Genomic DNA, 17,353 nt, shown 5'->3' on the forward strand with positions numbered 1-17,353 from the left:
TTAGAATAATTGAGTATTTCTTATGCTTACATTTTATGTACACTATTGGCTTATTAGCTACATCTCTGTTTTAGTTTTAAGTGACTGCCCTAAAGTTTACAACATATACGTTTAACTTATTATCACGGCCTATCTCCAAATAATATTATGATATTTTACAAATAGTTTCAGAAATTTAAAATCTATTCCCACCCTTCCTTCGTGAAAATGCTATTATATATTTTGTCCTAAAAATGTTCTTTAACCTTTCTGGCATTACAGACCTGCTGGTGATAAATTCTCCTAGCTCTTTTATCATATGAGGTAGTCTTTGTAATTCCTTTATTACTGAAATATATTTTCATTTGGAATAGAATTGTAAGTTGACATTTCTTTTCCGTCATTTTAAATATTTCATTTCAGTGACTTCTGGCTTGCATAGTTTTAGAAATATAGTTGGCTGTCATTCTTGCCTTTGTTTTGCTGTACTTAATGTGTCTATTTACCCCATTGGCGGCTTTTTAAATTTCTTTTCTTTTTTTCTTTGAGACAGAGTCTCACTCTGTCACCCAGGTTGTACTGCAGTGGCATGATCTTGGCTCACTGCAGCCTTCACCTCCTGGGTTCAAGTGATTCTCCTGCCTCAGCCTCCCAAGTAGCTGAGATTAGAGGTGCCCATCACCATGTCAAGCTAATTTTTTTGTATTTTTAGTAGAGACAGGGTTTCAACATGTTGGTCAGGCTAGTCTCAAACTCCTGACCTCAGTTGATCTTCCCACTTTGGCCTCCTAAAGTGCTGGGATTACAGGCATGAGCCACTGCCTGCAGCCTCTACTGGCCGCTTTTAAGATTTTCTCTTTATCATAGTTTTGTAGTAACTTGATTTTGATGTATTGTTCGTATTGATATATTGTTTTCTTTGTTTTTTATTCCTTAGAGTCTTTTGAGTTTCTTGGATTTGAGGGTTTATAATATGGATTTTTTTTGGCTAGTAGTTGTTCTTTTTTTTTGGTCCCACCATCCTCTTCTCTACTTCTGGGAGTCCAATTATAGACATATATATTAGACTGCTTGGTTTTATTCCAGAAATCACTGATGATGTGTTCATTTTCACCTCTTTAGTCTTTTTTCTCTCTTTTCTTCATTTGGATTATTTCTATTAGTATGTCATCAAGCTGATTTATCAATTTTTCAGAGTCTAATCTGATGTAAATTCTACACAGTGTATTTCTATTTCAGATATTGTATTTTCTATCTCTAGATATTACATTTGGGTCTTGTTTATAACTTTTATTTCTGTCCTCATTCACTATTTTTGCGTCTTTCTCTACCTTCTTGAACATATTGAGCATATACATATAATGGCTGTACTAATTTTTTGTTTGCTAATGCTAGCATTTGTCATTTTTGTCTGTTTCTATTGATTAATTGATTTTTCTTCTATTGATGAATTATATTTTCCTGCTTCTTTGGCTGCATAGCAATTTTTGAATGGATGCCAGCCATTGTAATTTTTATCTTATTGGGCACAGGATTTTACTATTTTTGTGTAGTGTGTTGGATTTTTTCCTAGCACAAAATCAACTTACTTGGACTCAGTTTAATCAACTTCAGGCTGTCTTTTAAGCTGTGTTAGAGCAATTACTTAGCATCCTGACCTAGGGCTAATTTAGACTCAAAATTCACACAATGTCCTAATGTCCTGGATATAAACACAGTGTCTAAGATCCTGTATATTACTTGTATATTATGTGGTCTTTTCAATGTGGCTGGAGGGTATACAAACTATTCTCAGCCTTATTATGCTCCCCCACCAAATTTTCACCTACTGCTTTTCTGCACTTCTTACTACATCCGTGGGTAGCATCCTCTTACCATGTACTGATCCATACTAAGACAAAAAGTAAAAGGAACTCTTTCATACATCTCTGGAGATTTCTCTCTGTTATGTTTCCTTTTTTTCAGACATTCTATACCACAGATTCTTATCAACTTGACCTCCTCTATTTCTGATTTTTGTCTATTCAACTCAATGAGTTCTTTGGTGTTTTTTGTTTTTGTTTTTTTGTTTGTTTGCTTTTGTTGTTGTTATTTGTTTGTTTGACAGAGTCTCACTCTGTCACCCAGGCTAGAGTGTAGTGGCATGACCTGGGCTCACAGCAACCTCTGCTTCCTGGGCTCAAGCAATTCTCCTGCCTTAGCCTCAGCAGTAGCTGGGATTACAGGCGTGCACCACCATGCCCAGAAAATTTTTGTGTTTTTAGTAGAGACGAGGTTTTGTCATATAGTCCAGGCTAGTCTCGAATTCTTGGGCTCAAGTGATTCACCTGCCTTGCCCTCCCAAAGTGTCAGGATTACAGACATGAGGCCACATGCCCAGCATTTTCTTTTCTTTTCCTTTCCTTTTTCTTTTCTTTCCTTCCTGTCTTCCTTCCTTGTCTTTTCTTTCTTTCTTTCCTTCCTTTCTTCCTTCCATCCTTCCTTCTTTCCTTCCTTTTTTCCTTTCCTTCTTTTTACCCTTCCTTCCTTCCTTCTTTCCTTCTTTCTTTTTTATTTTTAACTATACTACTTCTTGAAACCTGTCATTTGGTAGTAGGCTGAAGCATTCGTAGGGTTTACATAATTTATTTCCCTTCTTTTAGGGATCACTGCACTGTATTGCTTGTTATTCAATATCTGAAAACTACTGTTCTATATATTTTATCTGAATTTTTTCTACACTTACCATCACTGTTCATGTCTCTATATTTTGATTCCATGCTATTTCCTTTGCCTAGAATATGTTTACCATATTTCTTTCTTGGATAACTCTCATATATTTTTTAAGGCTCAGATCATCAAATAGGCTAATTTGTACCAAGTTATGTGTCCAACATGTATAAATATTTGTAATGAGTGAATAAAAACATAAATAAAATGAATTATCTGCTTCAGTGTCTTCCCCAGTATAATAAGTACATAGTTGATAAATAATGCGGGCTCTAGATCCAACTTTTTGACTCTTTGGGTTCAAATCCTGGTTCTACCCACTTAATAGCTATGCAACATTGGTTTTACTACTTTTTTCCCCTTGTGACTCAATAGCGTTATCTCTACAGTCATGCATACAGTACTAGTCTTGCACAGAGTGATTGTGAAGATTTGATAATACATAAAGTGCCTAAAATCATACCTAAAGACTCCAAAAATAGCAGCTATTTTTATCAACTGGAGCTAATTTTTTATATCAGGTTCACTGATTTGTCAATTTTGCAATTAAGTTGTCCTCTCAAGTCTCCCTTCAAATTATAAATGTTTTGTGTTATCACAAGAAAGATTACCCAAATGTGACAGAATGAGAAAATTATGCTTTTTATTATAGTCACATAAAATAGTCAGTTACACCAAGTTGTCCAAATGCATTGGCAAATTAAAGCCTCCAACTCTTACAAATTTTTGTACATACATCTATGCATTTATAAATACATATATATGTAAAAGATATATATTTTCTACTAAAATAAAGTACCCAAATCTTGATATGTGGGGCATAATGGGAGAGAAAATAATCCTAAAGTTTTATCTGTTGTTGACTGTACTTTCAGACTACAAGAATCTGCTTTAGACACATTTATTCAGCTGTAATGAACTTTAATCTCCCATTCTTTTCTGAATTCTCCTAAGTGAGTTAATTTATCCAAGATATCAAAGCAAGTCATGTGGCAAATTTAATGAATCAGAGGCTAATTTTTCTGACCGTACCTGGCTCAAAGTCTAGACTTCCCAATGGAGGCATAGTTAAGCTCCATTCTTAATTTTCTTGTTTTTTGGACTGTGGTTTTTCTTCTAAGGCGATAAACAAATCAGTTGTCTGTAATTCTACATCTTCTACTAGCTTTCAATAAAGTCAGAGTTTAGTGAAAAGACTTCCAATGTTTTTACATCACCCTGGCTTGATGAAACAAGGCCCACCAGGATCTGCATTGTGTGTCCTACTGCCTTTGTTACAGTGAAAATCTTGTTTAAGCCAAGGAAGGAGAATTATGATGTAATGATCAATTGATCATTGAGACAGTCAACTCAAATTGAAACAAACTCCTTGTTATAGTGAAAAACATTAGTGAGAGGATGCTTGAACTTAAGAATAAAAAAGATTAAAGAAAATCTAGATGATATTAGATAATTCAGAAAATCTTCACTTCAAACACTGAGTTATTTCTATTTCCTGTTCCAATAGCTCAGCTACTTCTCCTGTGTTTTTACTATATTTAAGCAAGGTGAAGATGCCTAAAAATAGCTTAATATAAACCAGTCATTTCAGAATCTCTGGTGATTATATGTTCAAATGCCATTAGAGTGTATCTTATTCAAGCAGGAAAGAAAGAAGTTGTTAGCACTGAAATTGCATTAAACACGCTAAAACTTCTCAACCCCTGGGAGGCTGGGAACAATGGGAAGCCCAGACTTTTCCCATCAAAACAAAGAATGCAATATGTTGTTTTATTTTTGAAAGGGGAACAGAAGGGGAAGAGTATTTCCAATTACCTGTCCACCTCAGCTGGGCTGCCTAACTACTGATTTTGGTAAGCATCTTGTTAATGGCTTGCTTGACATGCGTGGTGGAGCTGCGTCGCCTCGTCTTGCCCTGCACCATCCTCCGGCGACGCACCTCTCGACACAACTCATAGAATATCTCCGTGATGTTCCCTTCTCCAGTGCAGGCAGAACACTCGTAAAAAGCACAGGCCAGTTCTGTGGCCAGCTTCTCTCCTTCTTCTGTGCTAACCTGCCTTGAGTGGTCCAAGTCAGCTTTGTTTCCAACCAAGATGAGAGTCACATTCTTGGGCTTCTTGATCTCATCTAGGATGTTCTTAAGTGGCAGCACTTCCTCAAAACTTCCTCGGTCAGTAATGTCATAGACCAGCACAAAGCCTTCCCCCCATCGCATGTGCCCTTCCCTCTGAATGGCATCTTCCTGTTGGCAAAGAAAAATGGCCGTCAAGAGACCTGGAAATAATAAAAATATATGGATGCTGCTAATGCTGACAGTAATCCATTAATTGCTATTCTTTATATCCAAAGTCATTGAAATGTCATGGTACTCTAATTGTACAAACTTTCTAAATTAGTTTTAAATACTTACTCATCTCAACTATTTCAGAGACCTGAAAATTTTCTAATTTAATAGATTTTGACTAACTTTCTGCTTTTAATTTTTTCTTGCCATATCATTAAATCTGTAATCATAAGAACTAAAGAGAAATTATAATCTTGGTTGAGCACATCACTTTTAAGAGCTTTCATCACAATTAAGGAATTAGCAAATTTTTAACAGACAAGTAGCCCCATCCCACCTTTTAAGTATCAGAATTAGAGCCAAAATTTAGCAAGATGCCATTTTGGTTTATTTATTACTTTTTTTGGTTTGTTGTTTGTTTTAATTTTCTCTCTCTTCAGATTATAGACAATTAGCCTCCAGAAAAACTGACAAAGTATATAGAAAATCCAACTCTATGCTAAACGATTTGGCTTTTTAATTTCTTTTCCTGTCTCAGAGCCCTGAAAATGTCATGTAGTGCCAATGACAGAAACTCTTTTGAAGTGATTCTCAAAGTGTGTTATCACTCCTTCATAGGAGCATGTATGATTTGAAAAAGCATTGCTTTCCCTGGTTCAAATGACGTCTGGAGGCATACACTTCCCTGCTGCCTCTCTCTTCAGAATCTGTGCTCCCTGAAAGTTAGAGAATAAGTAGGTGGTGATGAGATGGAAAAGTGGGTAATTCATTTCAAGAACATTTCTTGGTTTAAACACTTTGATTCAAGTCTTTTTTGGGGTCACAGGTCATTGATAAAGTACCATGGAAACCTTCAGCTTTCTATCATTCCAGTGGCCATTTCTATACCTAGGAACTAAACCTGTTTTGTAATCTCAGAAGTCACTGACTTAATGCCAAATATTACAAGAAAGATACCTAAAATAAAGTATTCTGAAACGAACAAACAAGCAAACAAACTTATATGTAGTCATGTAAGTTTAGAATGCAACATATATTAAATCTCTTCCTTAACGACTCACCTTACATGTAAGCATAGTAGAGGCTCTGAGAATTCTTTCAGTAAAGATGCCTGTTTAACTTCATTTGAGCATTTCAAAACACATTTGACCATGAAAACTTATTAATATCTTGCTGTGTCACAAAATATAGATGAGAGAGTCTAACCTAGATGATATGTGAATATTACAGTATTTTCAAAACCCTATTGAGACACTGGACAGTTTACAAAAGGATGTATATACAGATATTTACAAATATGTTAATATATGTAAAATGGCTAGTTAATTAGAGAAAAAGATTTTAGGCATGCAAAAGTTAGTTGAAGAAAAGTGGCTTATTTTTGTTCATAGCATGGATTTCTCGTTTTTATTGGATACAGAAAATATTTTAGCTGATCTCTTTATTCACCTGGCCAGCAGTATCTAGTATCTCCATGGAAACAACTTCATCATCGATGGTTGCTTGGTGTCGGTAGGTTGATTCTAAGGGAATGGGCAAATAAAAAAGGCAAAAAGGTAAATAAATGCAACACTTAATTTGATCCTTAAAAGTAGAAAATGGGCATGGGAGAAGTATTCCTGATTTTGCAGTATATGGAACTGTGTAGCCTAGGAAAGAGAGGATGGATGTGCAGAAATGTAGAATCATCATACTTAGCTCCTGGACATAACAAGTTCTAACATGGGAGCTAAGGACTTTCAGAGTATAGAATAGGAGGAATCTTTTTGTGTCTTTGTTACCCTATCTTTTCCTCTTTTTTATTTTTTTTCTATAGAGTCTAGCTCTGTTGCATAGGCTGGAGTGCAGTTGTGCAATATTGGCTCACTGAAACCCAGGCTTCAAGCGATTCTCCTTCCTTAGCCTCCCAAGTACCTGGGATTACAGGTGCCCACCACAACGCCCAGCTAATTTTTGTATTTTTAGTGGAGACAGAGTTTCACTATATTGGCCAGGCTGGTCTCAAACTCCTGACTTCAAGTAATCCACCCACCTTGGCCTCCCAAAATGCTGGGATTACAGGCCTGAGCCATTGTACCCAGTCCTATCCTTTCCTCTGAAAATTCCATTTTATTTTTCTGCAAGGCCAGCTACCTGGTGCTCTTTTCCTTCTATAATGAGACCTCCACAATGTAAATTGAGAAGGTGATTTTCACAAAATGCATTCTGCTTTGATGCTTCTAAAAATCGTTTCTGGAAACCGCTGTTTCTAACAAGATGACATACAAACAGAAACAAATTTTCTTCCAAAACTCAACTCTGAAAATATAACAGATACTCCCAGGAGATGAATGGTTCTTGCCAAATGAGGTAAAACTATGAGAAACTCTAGCGGTAGTAAAAGATGGTTGGACCCCAGTGTTGGGTGGTTAATAAGGAAAAGTAATCCAAAGTAGGGGAGGGCTGGGCAGCATTGAGGGGAGATGGAATTATCTGGAGTCCTCTCGCTCATGCTGCCTCTTCAAAGTAGAAAAATGGCAGCCACTTAGTACCAGCTGGAGTTTGGTGGATCAACAGCAGAGTGGTCACCAAGCTATGTGAGGGGAAGAAGAAGTTAGCAGTTGCAAGAAGATTGGGTGGCCTGATTATGCCCCATCACATCAAATGGATATCATGGGTCAAAAATAAGTGCCAACTGATGTTTCTCGGTATGAAAACTAGAACAAGAGAAATAAAGAACTGAATGAATGACTGACTGACTTGATGAGAGTCAGGTTGAGGAACTCTCCCAGAAGTGTTGGTAAGTAGAAAGACGGAACATGGGAAAGTAAAATTTAATAAGAAGTATGGATAATAGAATGAGAAATCTTAGCATCCTTTATAAAATGAGCCTCAAAGGAGAGAAAATACATAGAGTAGAAATTATTGAGGTTGTTATGATTGAGAATTTCTCAACATAAGAGAATAATGATAGATTTAAGATCAAAAAACTAGCAGGAGACATGAGGAAAAAGTTCCATATCTAAATCTATTACAGCAAAATTTAAGGATATCAATGACAAAAAAAAAAGTCTAAAGGGACTGAGTAAAGCACATCGCCTACAAAAAGATAGGACTCAGATTGACATAGGACTTTTTGCCAGTGAAACTGAATTTAAGACATCCATTAAAATGGTAAAACTACATCAAAATCAATCCAGCATTACAATTCTAGATGATTCTATCAGTATATCAGGATGAAGGGGGGGGGGAAGGCCAGAAGCAAGTTTGTGTGAACTAATGTACTTGTCTGATTCCAGAAGATGATATAGCTTTTGAAAAGCTAGAAAAAGTGAACTAAGTAGTCAATAAATTAGAAGAGAAGAAACAATAAATTCAAGGCAATGTAAGAAAAGAAATAAAAGATAAAGCATCATGAAAAAGAAAACAAAACCAAAACATGATATTTGAAAAGATATAAAAAGAGGGCAGAATTGTAAAGATCTGACAATACTGCTAGTAAATTAAGAGAGACAATGCAATTAAAATTCAGCATAGAAAGAAGCAATTGTACATTCTGCTGAAATAAAAATAAAATATTAAGTTTATAGCAATAATTTCAAACTCATATATTCTGGGAGAAAAACACACAGATTAGTGTAAGTAAAAATACAGCACTTAAATAGATGAATAGTTATTAAATAAATTTAAATGCTAATTGTAGATCTCTCCCTACAAAAAAAAACAACTGTGCCAAGATAGTTTTATAGAATATTTATTTCAAACATTGAAAAAATTGTAATACACAAATAGAAAAAGTATCGCTACCCAATTCCTTTTACGGGGAATTATGCTGATTCTAATAATAAGTAGCATAAGAATAAAGAGAGGAAAACCAAAAATGAAAAGGAAAATTGTAGGCTCATTTTGTATTTGAATATATATTTAAAAATTCTAAATAAAAGATTATCTAATTGAATCCAACAGTGTAATAAGTATATCCTGATCAAGTAGCATTTACTTCAGGAATACAAATAGTGTTTAATTTAAAGCCTATCAGTGAAATTTGACACATTAAAGAACTAAAAGGGAAAACATAACAGAAAATGTTTTTTTCTATAGCTTATTATTTACGATTTTATAAATGGTTCAGAAAACTAAGAATAGGAATTCCTCTACATGATAAAATTTATGTCAAAAATCCCACAGCATGCATCCAATAAATAGATACATTTTAGACACACTGCCTTTAAGCTTAAAAACATAGAAAAATATATGCTATACAAACATTTAATCCAATATGGATTGCAAACTCTAGATGATACAATAAGAAAGGAAAAAATAAATAAGACATATGAGGATAGGAAAGGAACTTAAAAAAAATCATCAAGGTTATAGAATTTAAGGTCAACACAGTATCACTAGCTTTCTTTTATATCAGCAAAAGCCATGTTGGAAAGATAAGAGTAAAAAGGAAGCTACTCTCAATAATAGTAAAATAAATAATACTTACGAAGTAATAAAAATGAACAAAATCCTTTTTTAAAATGTATCAGTTTTCCCCAAAATTAATCTAAAATTTAATGCAATTCAAATGAAACATCCAGCTGGACTTTTTGAGAAGCTCCAGAAACTTATTTAAAATCATATAATAATATATAACATTACTCCAAACAACATGGGCCTACTAATATCAGAATGTACAAATTTACTATGGCCTTAACAGTAGACTCATATTTATGTAGGAATGTAGTATATGACTGAGGTGGCATCACAAATCACTTAGGGAAATAATAAATGGCTTAATTGGTAGCATTTGGATTAGAACCAATAAGAGAGAATTGGCCACTAAATGCAAAAAATAAAGTTGGGCTTCTAGGGCATATATTAAAATAAATCTGGATTGATTAGCAATCTAAACTCATCTAGAGTTGAAGAGTGAAACCTAAAGTTAAAAAAATTAAAAGTAAGAAAACATAAAAGCTCATGCACAGACCAAAAAAAGTGCCATAAAAAATAAATAAGTTGACTACATTAAAATTAAGAATTTTGTGCAATATTAAATAGGCTAAAGACTGGAGAAAATATTTGTGACATCAAAAGAAAGAAGTTGATTAATATCTATGAAAAACTTTAGAAATTAAAAAGTTAAGTGAACAGGAAAGAAATATGGGCAAAGTATACAATGAGGAAATTCACAGAGGAGGATGCCCAATTAGCAGAAACATACATCAAATGATGTTCTACCTGCTTACTTACCAGAGACAAGCTTATAAAATGACTTTATGATCGTAAGATTGGAAAAAATATAAAGCTAGGTAATATAATGCCGGACTAGGTTACAGGCAGCTTCCCTACACCAGCAATGAGAGTGTAGACTGGTGCATCATTCTGAAAAGCAATTCACTACTATTTGACGTGGGCATACCTTATGATTCAGCAACCTCCCTCTCAGGTACATGTACTAGAAGAAACCTGGCCCAGGTTCTTACAGCAGTGGGTCTCAAAGTGTAGTGCCTGGACCAGTAACATGCAGATCACCTAGGAAGTTGTTAGAAATGCAAATTCTCAGGCTCCACCCCAGACCTATGGGCAATCTGTGTTCTAACAAGTCCCACAGGTGATTATGGTGCATACTAATGTTTGAGAACCACTGATATAAAGGCTTGATTTCCCAGTGATGCTAGCAGTAGTTCATATTAGAGGCAATTTAGGTGTTTATCACTGGAGAGAGTAGTAAAATGTGGCATAGTAAAGAATACTGTGTAGAAAACTCGAAGTAAATATAGAAAAATTCATGGATCTTAAAAATACCACATTTAGTTATTATGATTAGAAATGTATGTATATATAAAATTTGGTTGGGTGCGGTAGCTGAGGCCTGTAATCCCAGAACTTTGGGAGGCCAAGGTGGGCAGATCACGAGGTCAAGACATCGAGACCATCCTGGCCAACACAGTGAAACCCTGTCTCTACTAAAATACAAAAATTAGCTGGGTGTGGTGGTGCGTGCCTGTAGTCCCAGATACTCGGGAGGCTGAGGCAGAAGAATTGCTTGAAGCCAGGAGGCAGAGATTGCAGTGAGCCGCGATCACACCACTGCACTGCAGCCTGGCACCTGGCAAAAGAGCAAGACTCTGTTTCAAAAAAAAAAAAAGTGTGTATATGTGTGTGTGTGTGTGTATATAATTTATATAAATTTAAAATATATATACACAGAACACTATTTTTCCTAGGTGAATATATAATAATAGCTAGCATATACTGCTTCTATTTGAACAATGTTCTGAACATCTTACTTATGTTAACTCATGAATCCTCACAAATATCCAATGAAGTATATATTGCTATTAGCTCCATTTTACAAGAGGAAACTGAGATGTTAACAAGATTAAATAACTTGCCCAAGGTCGCACAGATAATAAATGATAGACATGGGATTTGAGTCCAGGAAGACTAGATTTGGAGTTAAGTCTTTTAAAGACTATGCTTAGTTTCAAACATGTTAGACTCTGCACTTAAGGGAAAGAGGAGGGCCTTGGGTGTCAAAATAAGGGATGAAGGGGAAAAGAAAGTGTAATAATATAAGTCTTCCCATACACTAATAATAGCATGGCACCATGAAAAAGAGTGGTATGATTAACATAATTATTAACTCAATTCTTTGTGTCCAAACTCCCCAAATCATTAACAAATCAACCAACCCAATAAACTCAGAAGTTTCTGCTCTCATGGGGGAGCCTGAAGCCAGTGCTTTTGTAATTAATTTTTCTATCTACCTCATATTTTTGACTTTCATTTCATCAACTATTTTGCAGTCCTTTTTTTGACCACAGTTTTCTGTTACTTTACTGTTAATATAATCTCCTGTCCAAAACACAAACTGTAGAACGCAGCTTCACTAACCATAACCTTGCCTTCTACTTCCCTCAGCACTGTGCAGTGATCATTGCCACAGGCACGGCACATTGCTCAAGTATTTTCCAAAAGGTGAAATTTGAAAATTAGATTACGTTCAATATTTTAATAAGTATATTTTACGTTATTGTCATTCTCCTAGAATATGTAATCCATACATGGTGTATGCATAGTGATTTACAATTTCGGAATATTCCATCCCCCTACTCTTTTATGTTAAATGGGAGATTATAGTTTTGTATGATTTAATGCTTTAAAATACAATTTACAGAAGCCACTTGTCTCCAAGTGTTCTTTCAATGATTTTCTTTTTTCATCTTCAGTGCCCCCGTGTGAGGAAGACCAGCCCAGACGGCATCACTCATGCTTGGGAGCTACGCCCTTTGGCTTCTCACGCCACTGCTCTTTACTGTCCTTTGTACTGATTTCCCTTTTAAAAAGACTGGCATCAGCCCTAGAGCCTGGAAGACAGAGTTCTGGGCTCTATTCCATTTCTTTGCACTACAAGTTGTCTGAGAGACAGGGACATTTTTCTCTGCTGCTTCCATGACAAATAGGATATGTATTTCAATCACAGAATCCCACAGTAGGGGGGAAATGGAATATAATAAAAATTGCATTAAGTTGTGTGATTCTTTGGCTATTTGTTAACTGAAACAAAAAGGATAAAATGCAGGAAATGAGAGAATGTCTGCCCCAGACATAGCAGCGGGTGGTAGCAGTGATTTCGTCTAAGCTGAATACTGGTTTCATACCTTTTTAAGCATTTTTTTTCTGTAAGCTTCTCTGTCTCGTTAAAAGCCCATTTTCTCTATGTGTAAAACAATGGAAGTATTGCCCCAAAAGGCAAAATGTTCTGCATCTATGTGCTAACTTTCCCAGAGTTAGTTCTAAAAAAAAGTACTAAGTAGTTTTTGAAATTAGACTCCACTATGCATCTTAACACATAAAAGAAAATGTGTATGTGTTTGTTTGGTGGACATTCTTCTGATTTTGTTCATACTAAACAAAAATGATAAATTGAGCCTCTTTTGTGAAAGCTGGGGGGATGGTTATTTAGGAGATAGTTTCAAATGAGCAAAAATATTGTATACTGTAAGAAAAATATGAGTTGCCAAATGGAATGAGGCATTAAAAGTCATACTTGAATTTCACTGTAAATGAGTGATATATACTTTAAAATGTGCACTCACTAGTACTTTAATAACTATAAGTGTAATTTCTGTACTCCAAGAGGAGCTGACACTTAAAGGGATGTTGCATTGGTTAGTCTTTTTACTGATTTAGCTTTTTTTTTTTTTTGCAAATTTCAGCATGTTGGTATGGACATTTAGCCAGCACAGTAACAACAGCAATTAGTAATACTGATTTATGCTAGAATGGAAATTGTACCGAGTTGAGCTCTATCGCTAGTCTAATCACAACTGGCCATGTCATTTTGATTAAATTTGCTTCTTTGTACCTGTTTCCTTATTTGTCAAATGACAGTCTCCAAGTTCCTTGAGGTGCCAGTATTAAATAACTAAATAATTCTATGAGTTGGCTAAGCACTTCTGTTTTAGAATCTAGTGGAGATAATTTGTTCTGAGTGTATCTATTTGTGTATGAACCATTCCAAGCAGCAGGAGGTGTTAAGGCAGGCGGGAAGAACCACACACAGAACCAAAGAACTAGTGGGTCTAACATCTCCTGATTCCCATCATCACTCCTATCGGAGCCTTTTCTAAGCAGATTGAAACACAGTGCCTCCAATGTACCTAGTCGCAGTAGTGATAGAGGCTGAAATACAGTCTCTCTCTTCCTCTCCAAATGTCTCCAGCACACAAACACACACACACACACACACACACACACACACACACACAGTTACAGGCACACACATTCTAAGCCTTTATCTGTATTCTCTGCTGTGGTAAGAATTCTTCAGGGTAATGTGACTCTTGGAGGTATGAATTCACTTCTTGGTTGGGATCCAATCAGAACATGGACCTTGTTCCACAACCCAGTCATTGCTGCCACCACCATCACGGGGTTTTCATGGTTAGATCGTCCAACTCCCACATCTTATGGGCTTCAGTGGTGGTTTTCAAATGTGGTTCATAGACATCCGTGCGCTGGCCACCCACAAAGATTTCACTGATCAACAGTGAAATAAGAAAAATTAAACTAAAACTAAAATTGTTCAATGTAAACAACTGATTTTTTTTTTTTTACATTATATCCTTCAAAGCACTTAGATGTTAAAGCAATTTTTTTCTTTTATAAAGCTCAAGTGGAGCGTAGGTTTAGCTCCCTCTCACTTTTCTTCCCTTGCCAGCATTCCTAATTAAATTCTTAGGATAGGCTTTCTCCATAAAACAAACAAAAGTGAAAAACAAACAAAAAAACTGGGTCTGAAATGGAAAGGTTTAGGACTCACTTGCTACTATAATAGCAAGCATTTCTTCATTGAATTATTTCAAAGCAGTAAATATTCTAATTGTGTTATGTAGTATAGTCAGAGTTTTCAGCTTCTCGTGCAGTGACAATTCTGTTCCAGGTTGAAAAACTGCCTCACGTTTCTGATGAAGGCATTGACTTCAGAATTTAAGACTGCTTTTTTTCTGTATATAAGTCACCTGGCTTTTTAATGTAGTTATCTCTTTTGGTGGTGGTTTTGAAACTGTTAGTTAAAGTAGACAATGTGGTTTTATGGTTTGGATCTGTGTCTCCACCCAAATCTCATGTTCATTTGTTATCCCTGATGTTGGAGGTGGGGCCTGGTGAGAGGTGATTGGATCGTGGGGTGATTTTTCATGGTTTCACACCATCCCCTGTGGTGATGTCATTACAACAATAAGTTCTAGTGAGTGAGATCTGTTTCCTTTTTTTTTTTTTTCAGATGGAGTCTCGCTCTGTCACCAGGCTGGAGTGCAGTGGCATGATCTGGGCTCACTGCAACCTCCACCTCCTGGGTTCAAGCGATTCTCCTGCCTCAGCCTCCTGAGTAACTGGGATTACAGGCACATGCTGCCATGCCCAACTAATTTCTGTATTTTTAGTAGAGATGGGGTTTCACCATGTTGGCCAGGATGGTCTTGATCTCCTGCCCTCGTGATCCACCCACTGCAGGCTCCCAAAGTGCTGGGATTACAGGCATGAGCCACTGTGTCGGCCAAGATCTGGTTGTTTTAAAGTGTGTGGCATGTCCCCCACATCATGGTCCTGCTATGTAAGATGCCTGCTCCCACTTTCCATTCTTCCACAAGTAAAAGCTCCTTGAGGCCTCCCCAGAAGCAAAGCTGCCATACTTCCTGTACAGCCTGCAGAACCAGGAGCCAATTAAACCTCTTTTCTTTATAAATTACTCAGTCTCAGGTATTTCTTTATAGCATTATAAGAATGGACTAATACAGTAGCCATGTATTCAACAAAAAATCCTGTCTTCCTTAAGGTAGTATGAAGTTAAACTCAGGAAATGCCAATTTCCCTTGACTCAAATGGATTGAGAACCCCTCTACGCTGGAACAAAAGTGACCTCTTGCACACACGCACATACACACAAATCCAGCCTCCAGTGTGAGAGAATTAATGAAGCTGTCACCTGGGAGTGAGTCATATATCCGTTACTCCTGAAGTCTGATGAAAATGCTTGTTGCTTAGCAGCTGCCATCCTCTTTGAGCAGTAGTGTAGAAGGTCACTCAATAAAGTTTCATTATTCTTACTGAAGGAAGCCTGCACTACATATAACTGATGCAGGCAGATTACTATTAATAGTAGTTGTTTCTCAGAATGAATAAGACAAAAGGGAAAATGGTTCAACTAAGACTAACAAAGAATAATAAGATTAGGTACTGGAACGCATTCAGAGAGAGTACATTTTATGAGATCATATTTTATAAGCTTCATCTTTCACTTAGATATATGGATATAGCAATAAAAAATTTATATTTTTAAAATTAAACTCCCATAAATTATTAAGATTCTCAGATAATCTCTGTAAAGCTTATGTAAGTAATAAAAATATAAGAGCAGAATAAGTATTCACTTTGGTGGGTGAAATAATAAAGAATTTTTTTTAAATCAGGTACATTTTTAGATCTAAATATATCATCTTAAAATTAGTGTGGCTACATTTAAAAACATACTGAAAAATTTGGATGTGAAAAAATATAACCTATTTAAAAGCAAATACAGAAGAATAAATAATAAATGTAGGAGCATGCTATTCTCCTAGATTAAAAGATGGAATAACATAAAGATATGAATCTTCTCAAAGTAATTTGTAGATATAGTGTAATTCCAATCAAAATAATGTCATATTATTACAGAGTTTCTAAACTTGATCTGTAACATCAACTGGACAGAGTAGCCAAAATAATTTTGTAAAAAAGTAATGAGGAAAGACTTTCTCTACAAAGTATCAAAGTGTTCTGTACAGCATACAATTATCAAATAGTGTGCTGCTTCTGTTTGGTGTGAAAAGCAAATCTAGTATGATGTCCTGGTATAAACAATTCAACATAAGAAAACATTGCATTTCAAGTAGTGGAGACAGGTAGAGAATATTTAACAAATAATAGGAAGAAAACTGTTCAATGATTTGGACAAAAATGTTGGATTTTCACCTTTTATTTCTTACTAAAATAAATTTCAGAGATATTAAATAGTCAAATGCTAAGTAAACTGTAAGTCAAATGCTAAGTAAACTTAGTCCCTTCCTTATTGTTTTCCTTCATAGCACTTATCACTATCTCACATATACTTGTTTGTTTATAGATTCTTCTCTCTTTCCTGGGCTGTGCACTCAAAAAGGCCAAGGCTTTCTCTTTCTGTGTATTGATTTATCCTTAGCACCCAGAATGCTTTGACACACAGGAGACACTTGATAAATATTTGTAGAATGAACGAACAAAAATAATGAAAGAAGTCTTAAGCATCAAAATACGTAGAGTAAAAGCTGTTAAAAACATAACAAGACATTGATGGAAAGAGAGTAGTAACGGAAGATTTCAAAACGTGGTGTTGTCACATGGGTAACTGATTTTTTTTAAAGATGGCAGTCAACGCAGGCAAAAGAACAATGTTTTCTTAATGCAAGTGCAAGATGCAGGTAACCTGTGTGTTACAATGATAAATAGACTACAGCATGGGTGACATAACAGCAAACCTCAGGGAGCCATTCCATCTCCAGGTACGTTGCCCAGAGCAAGTCTCTCTTGAGTGCCTCCAAAGAAGCTGGTTGTAACACTGTTTCTAATGGTAAGACTTTTAAACAGCATAAATGCCCATCATTAGGGTCATAAGATATATAAAATTTTGAATGTTCGTAGGAGGGACACTTTATGTCAGATAAAATGGATGAACTCATTTTGTATTGGTCAGAGTGGATAGATATTAAAAGCATAGTGAGTAAATAAGGCAAAGGCATAACTGTAAATCATGTATAATACTGATTTATGATAATTTTTAAAAGCAATTATATATGTTGCTTATGAATATTTATATTAATGTTAAAATAT

At 35.6% G+C, this 17,353-nt stretch overlaps 1 protein-coding gene across 1 annotated transcript in view; it reads right to left on the reverse strand.

Moving 5' to 3' along the window:
- Positions 1 to 3,306: 3,306 nt before the first annotated feature.
- Positions 3,307 to 17,353, reverse strand: part of RERG (RAS like estrogen regulated growth inhibitor) — a 119,551-nt gene continuing 105,504 nt past the window's right edge. Inside the window, exons 4-5 of the mRNA XM_012447679.2 lie at positions 6,425 to 6,498; positions 3,307 to 4,933 (exon numbers count right to left, since the gene is read on the reverse strand). Coding sequence (XP_012303102.1) covers positions 4,526 to 4,933; positions 6,425 to 6,498 — 482 coding nt within the window. The 3' untranslated portion in view covers positions 3,307 to 4,525. The remainder of the gene's footprint in view (positions 4,934 to 6,424; positions 6,499 to 17,353) is intronic.

Source organism: Aotus nancymaae, unplaced genomic scaffold (assembly GCF_030222135.1).
Source record: "Aotus nancymaae isolate 86718 unplaced genomic scaffold, 86718_ANA_hifiasm-v0.15.2.pri h1tg000016l, whole genome shotgun sequence".
Taxonomy (NCBI): Eukaryota; Metazoa; Chordata; class Mammalia; order Primates; family Aotidae; genus Aotus; species Aotus nancymaae.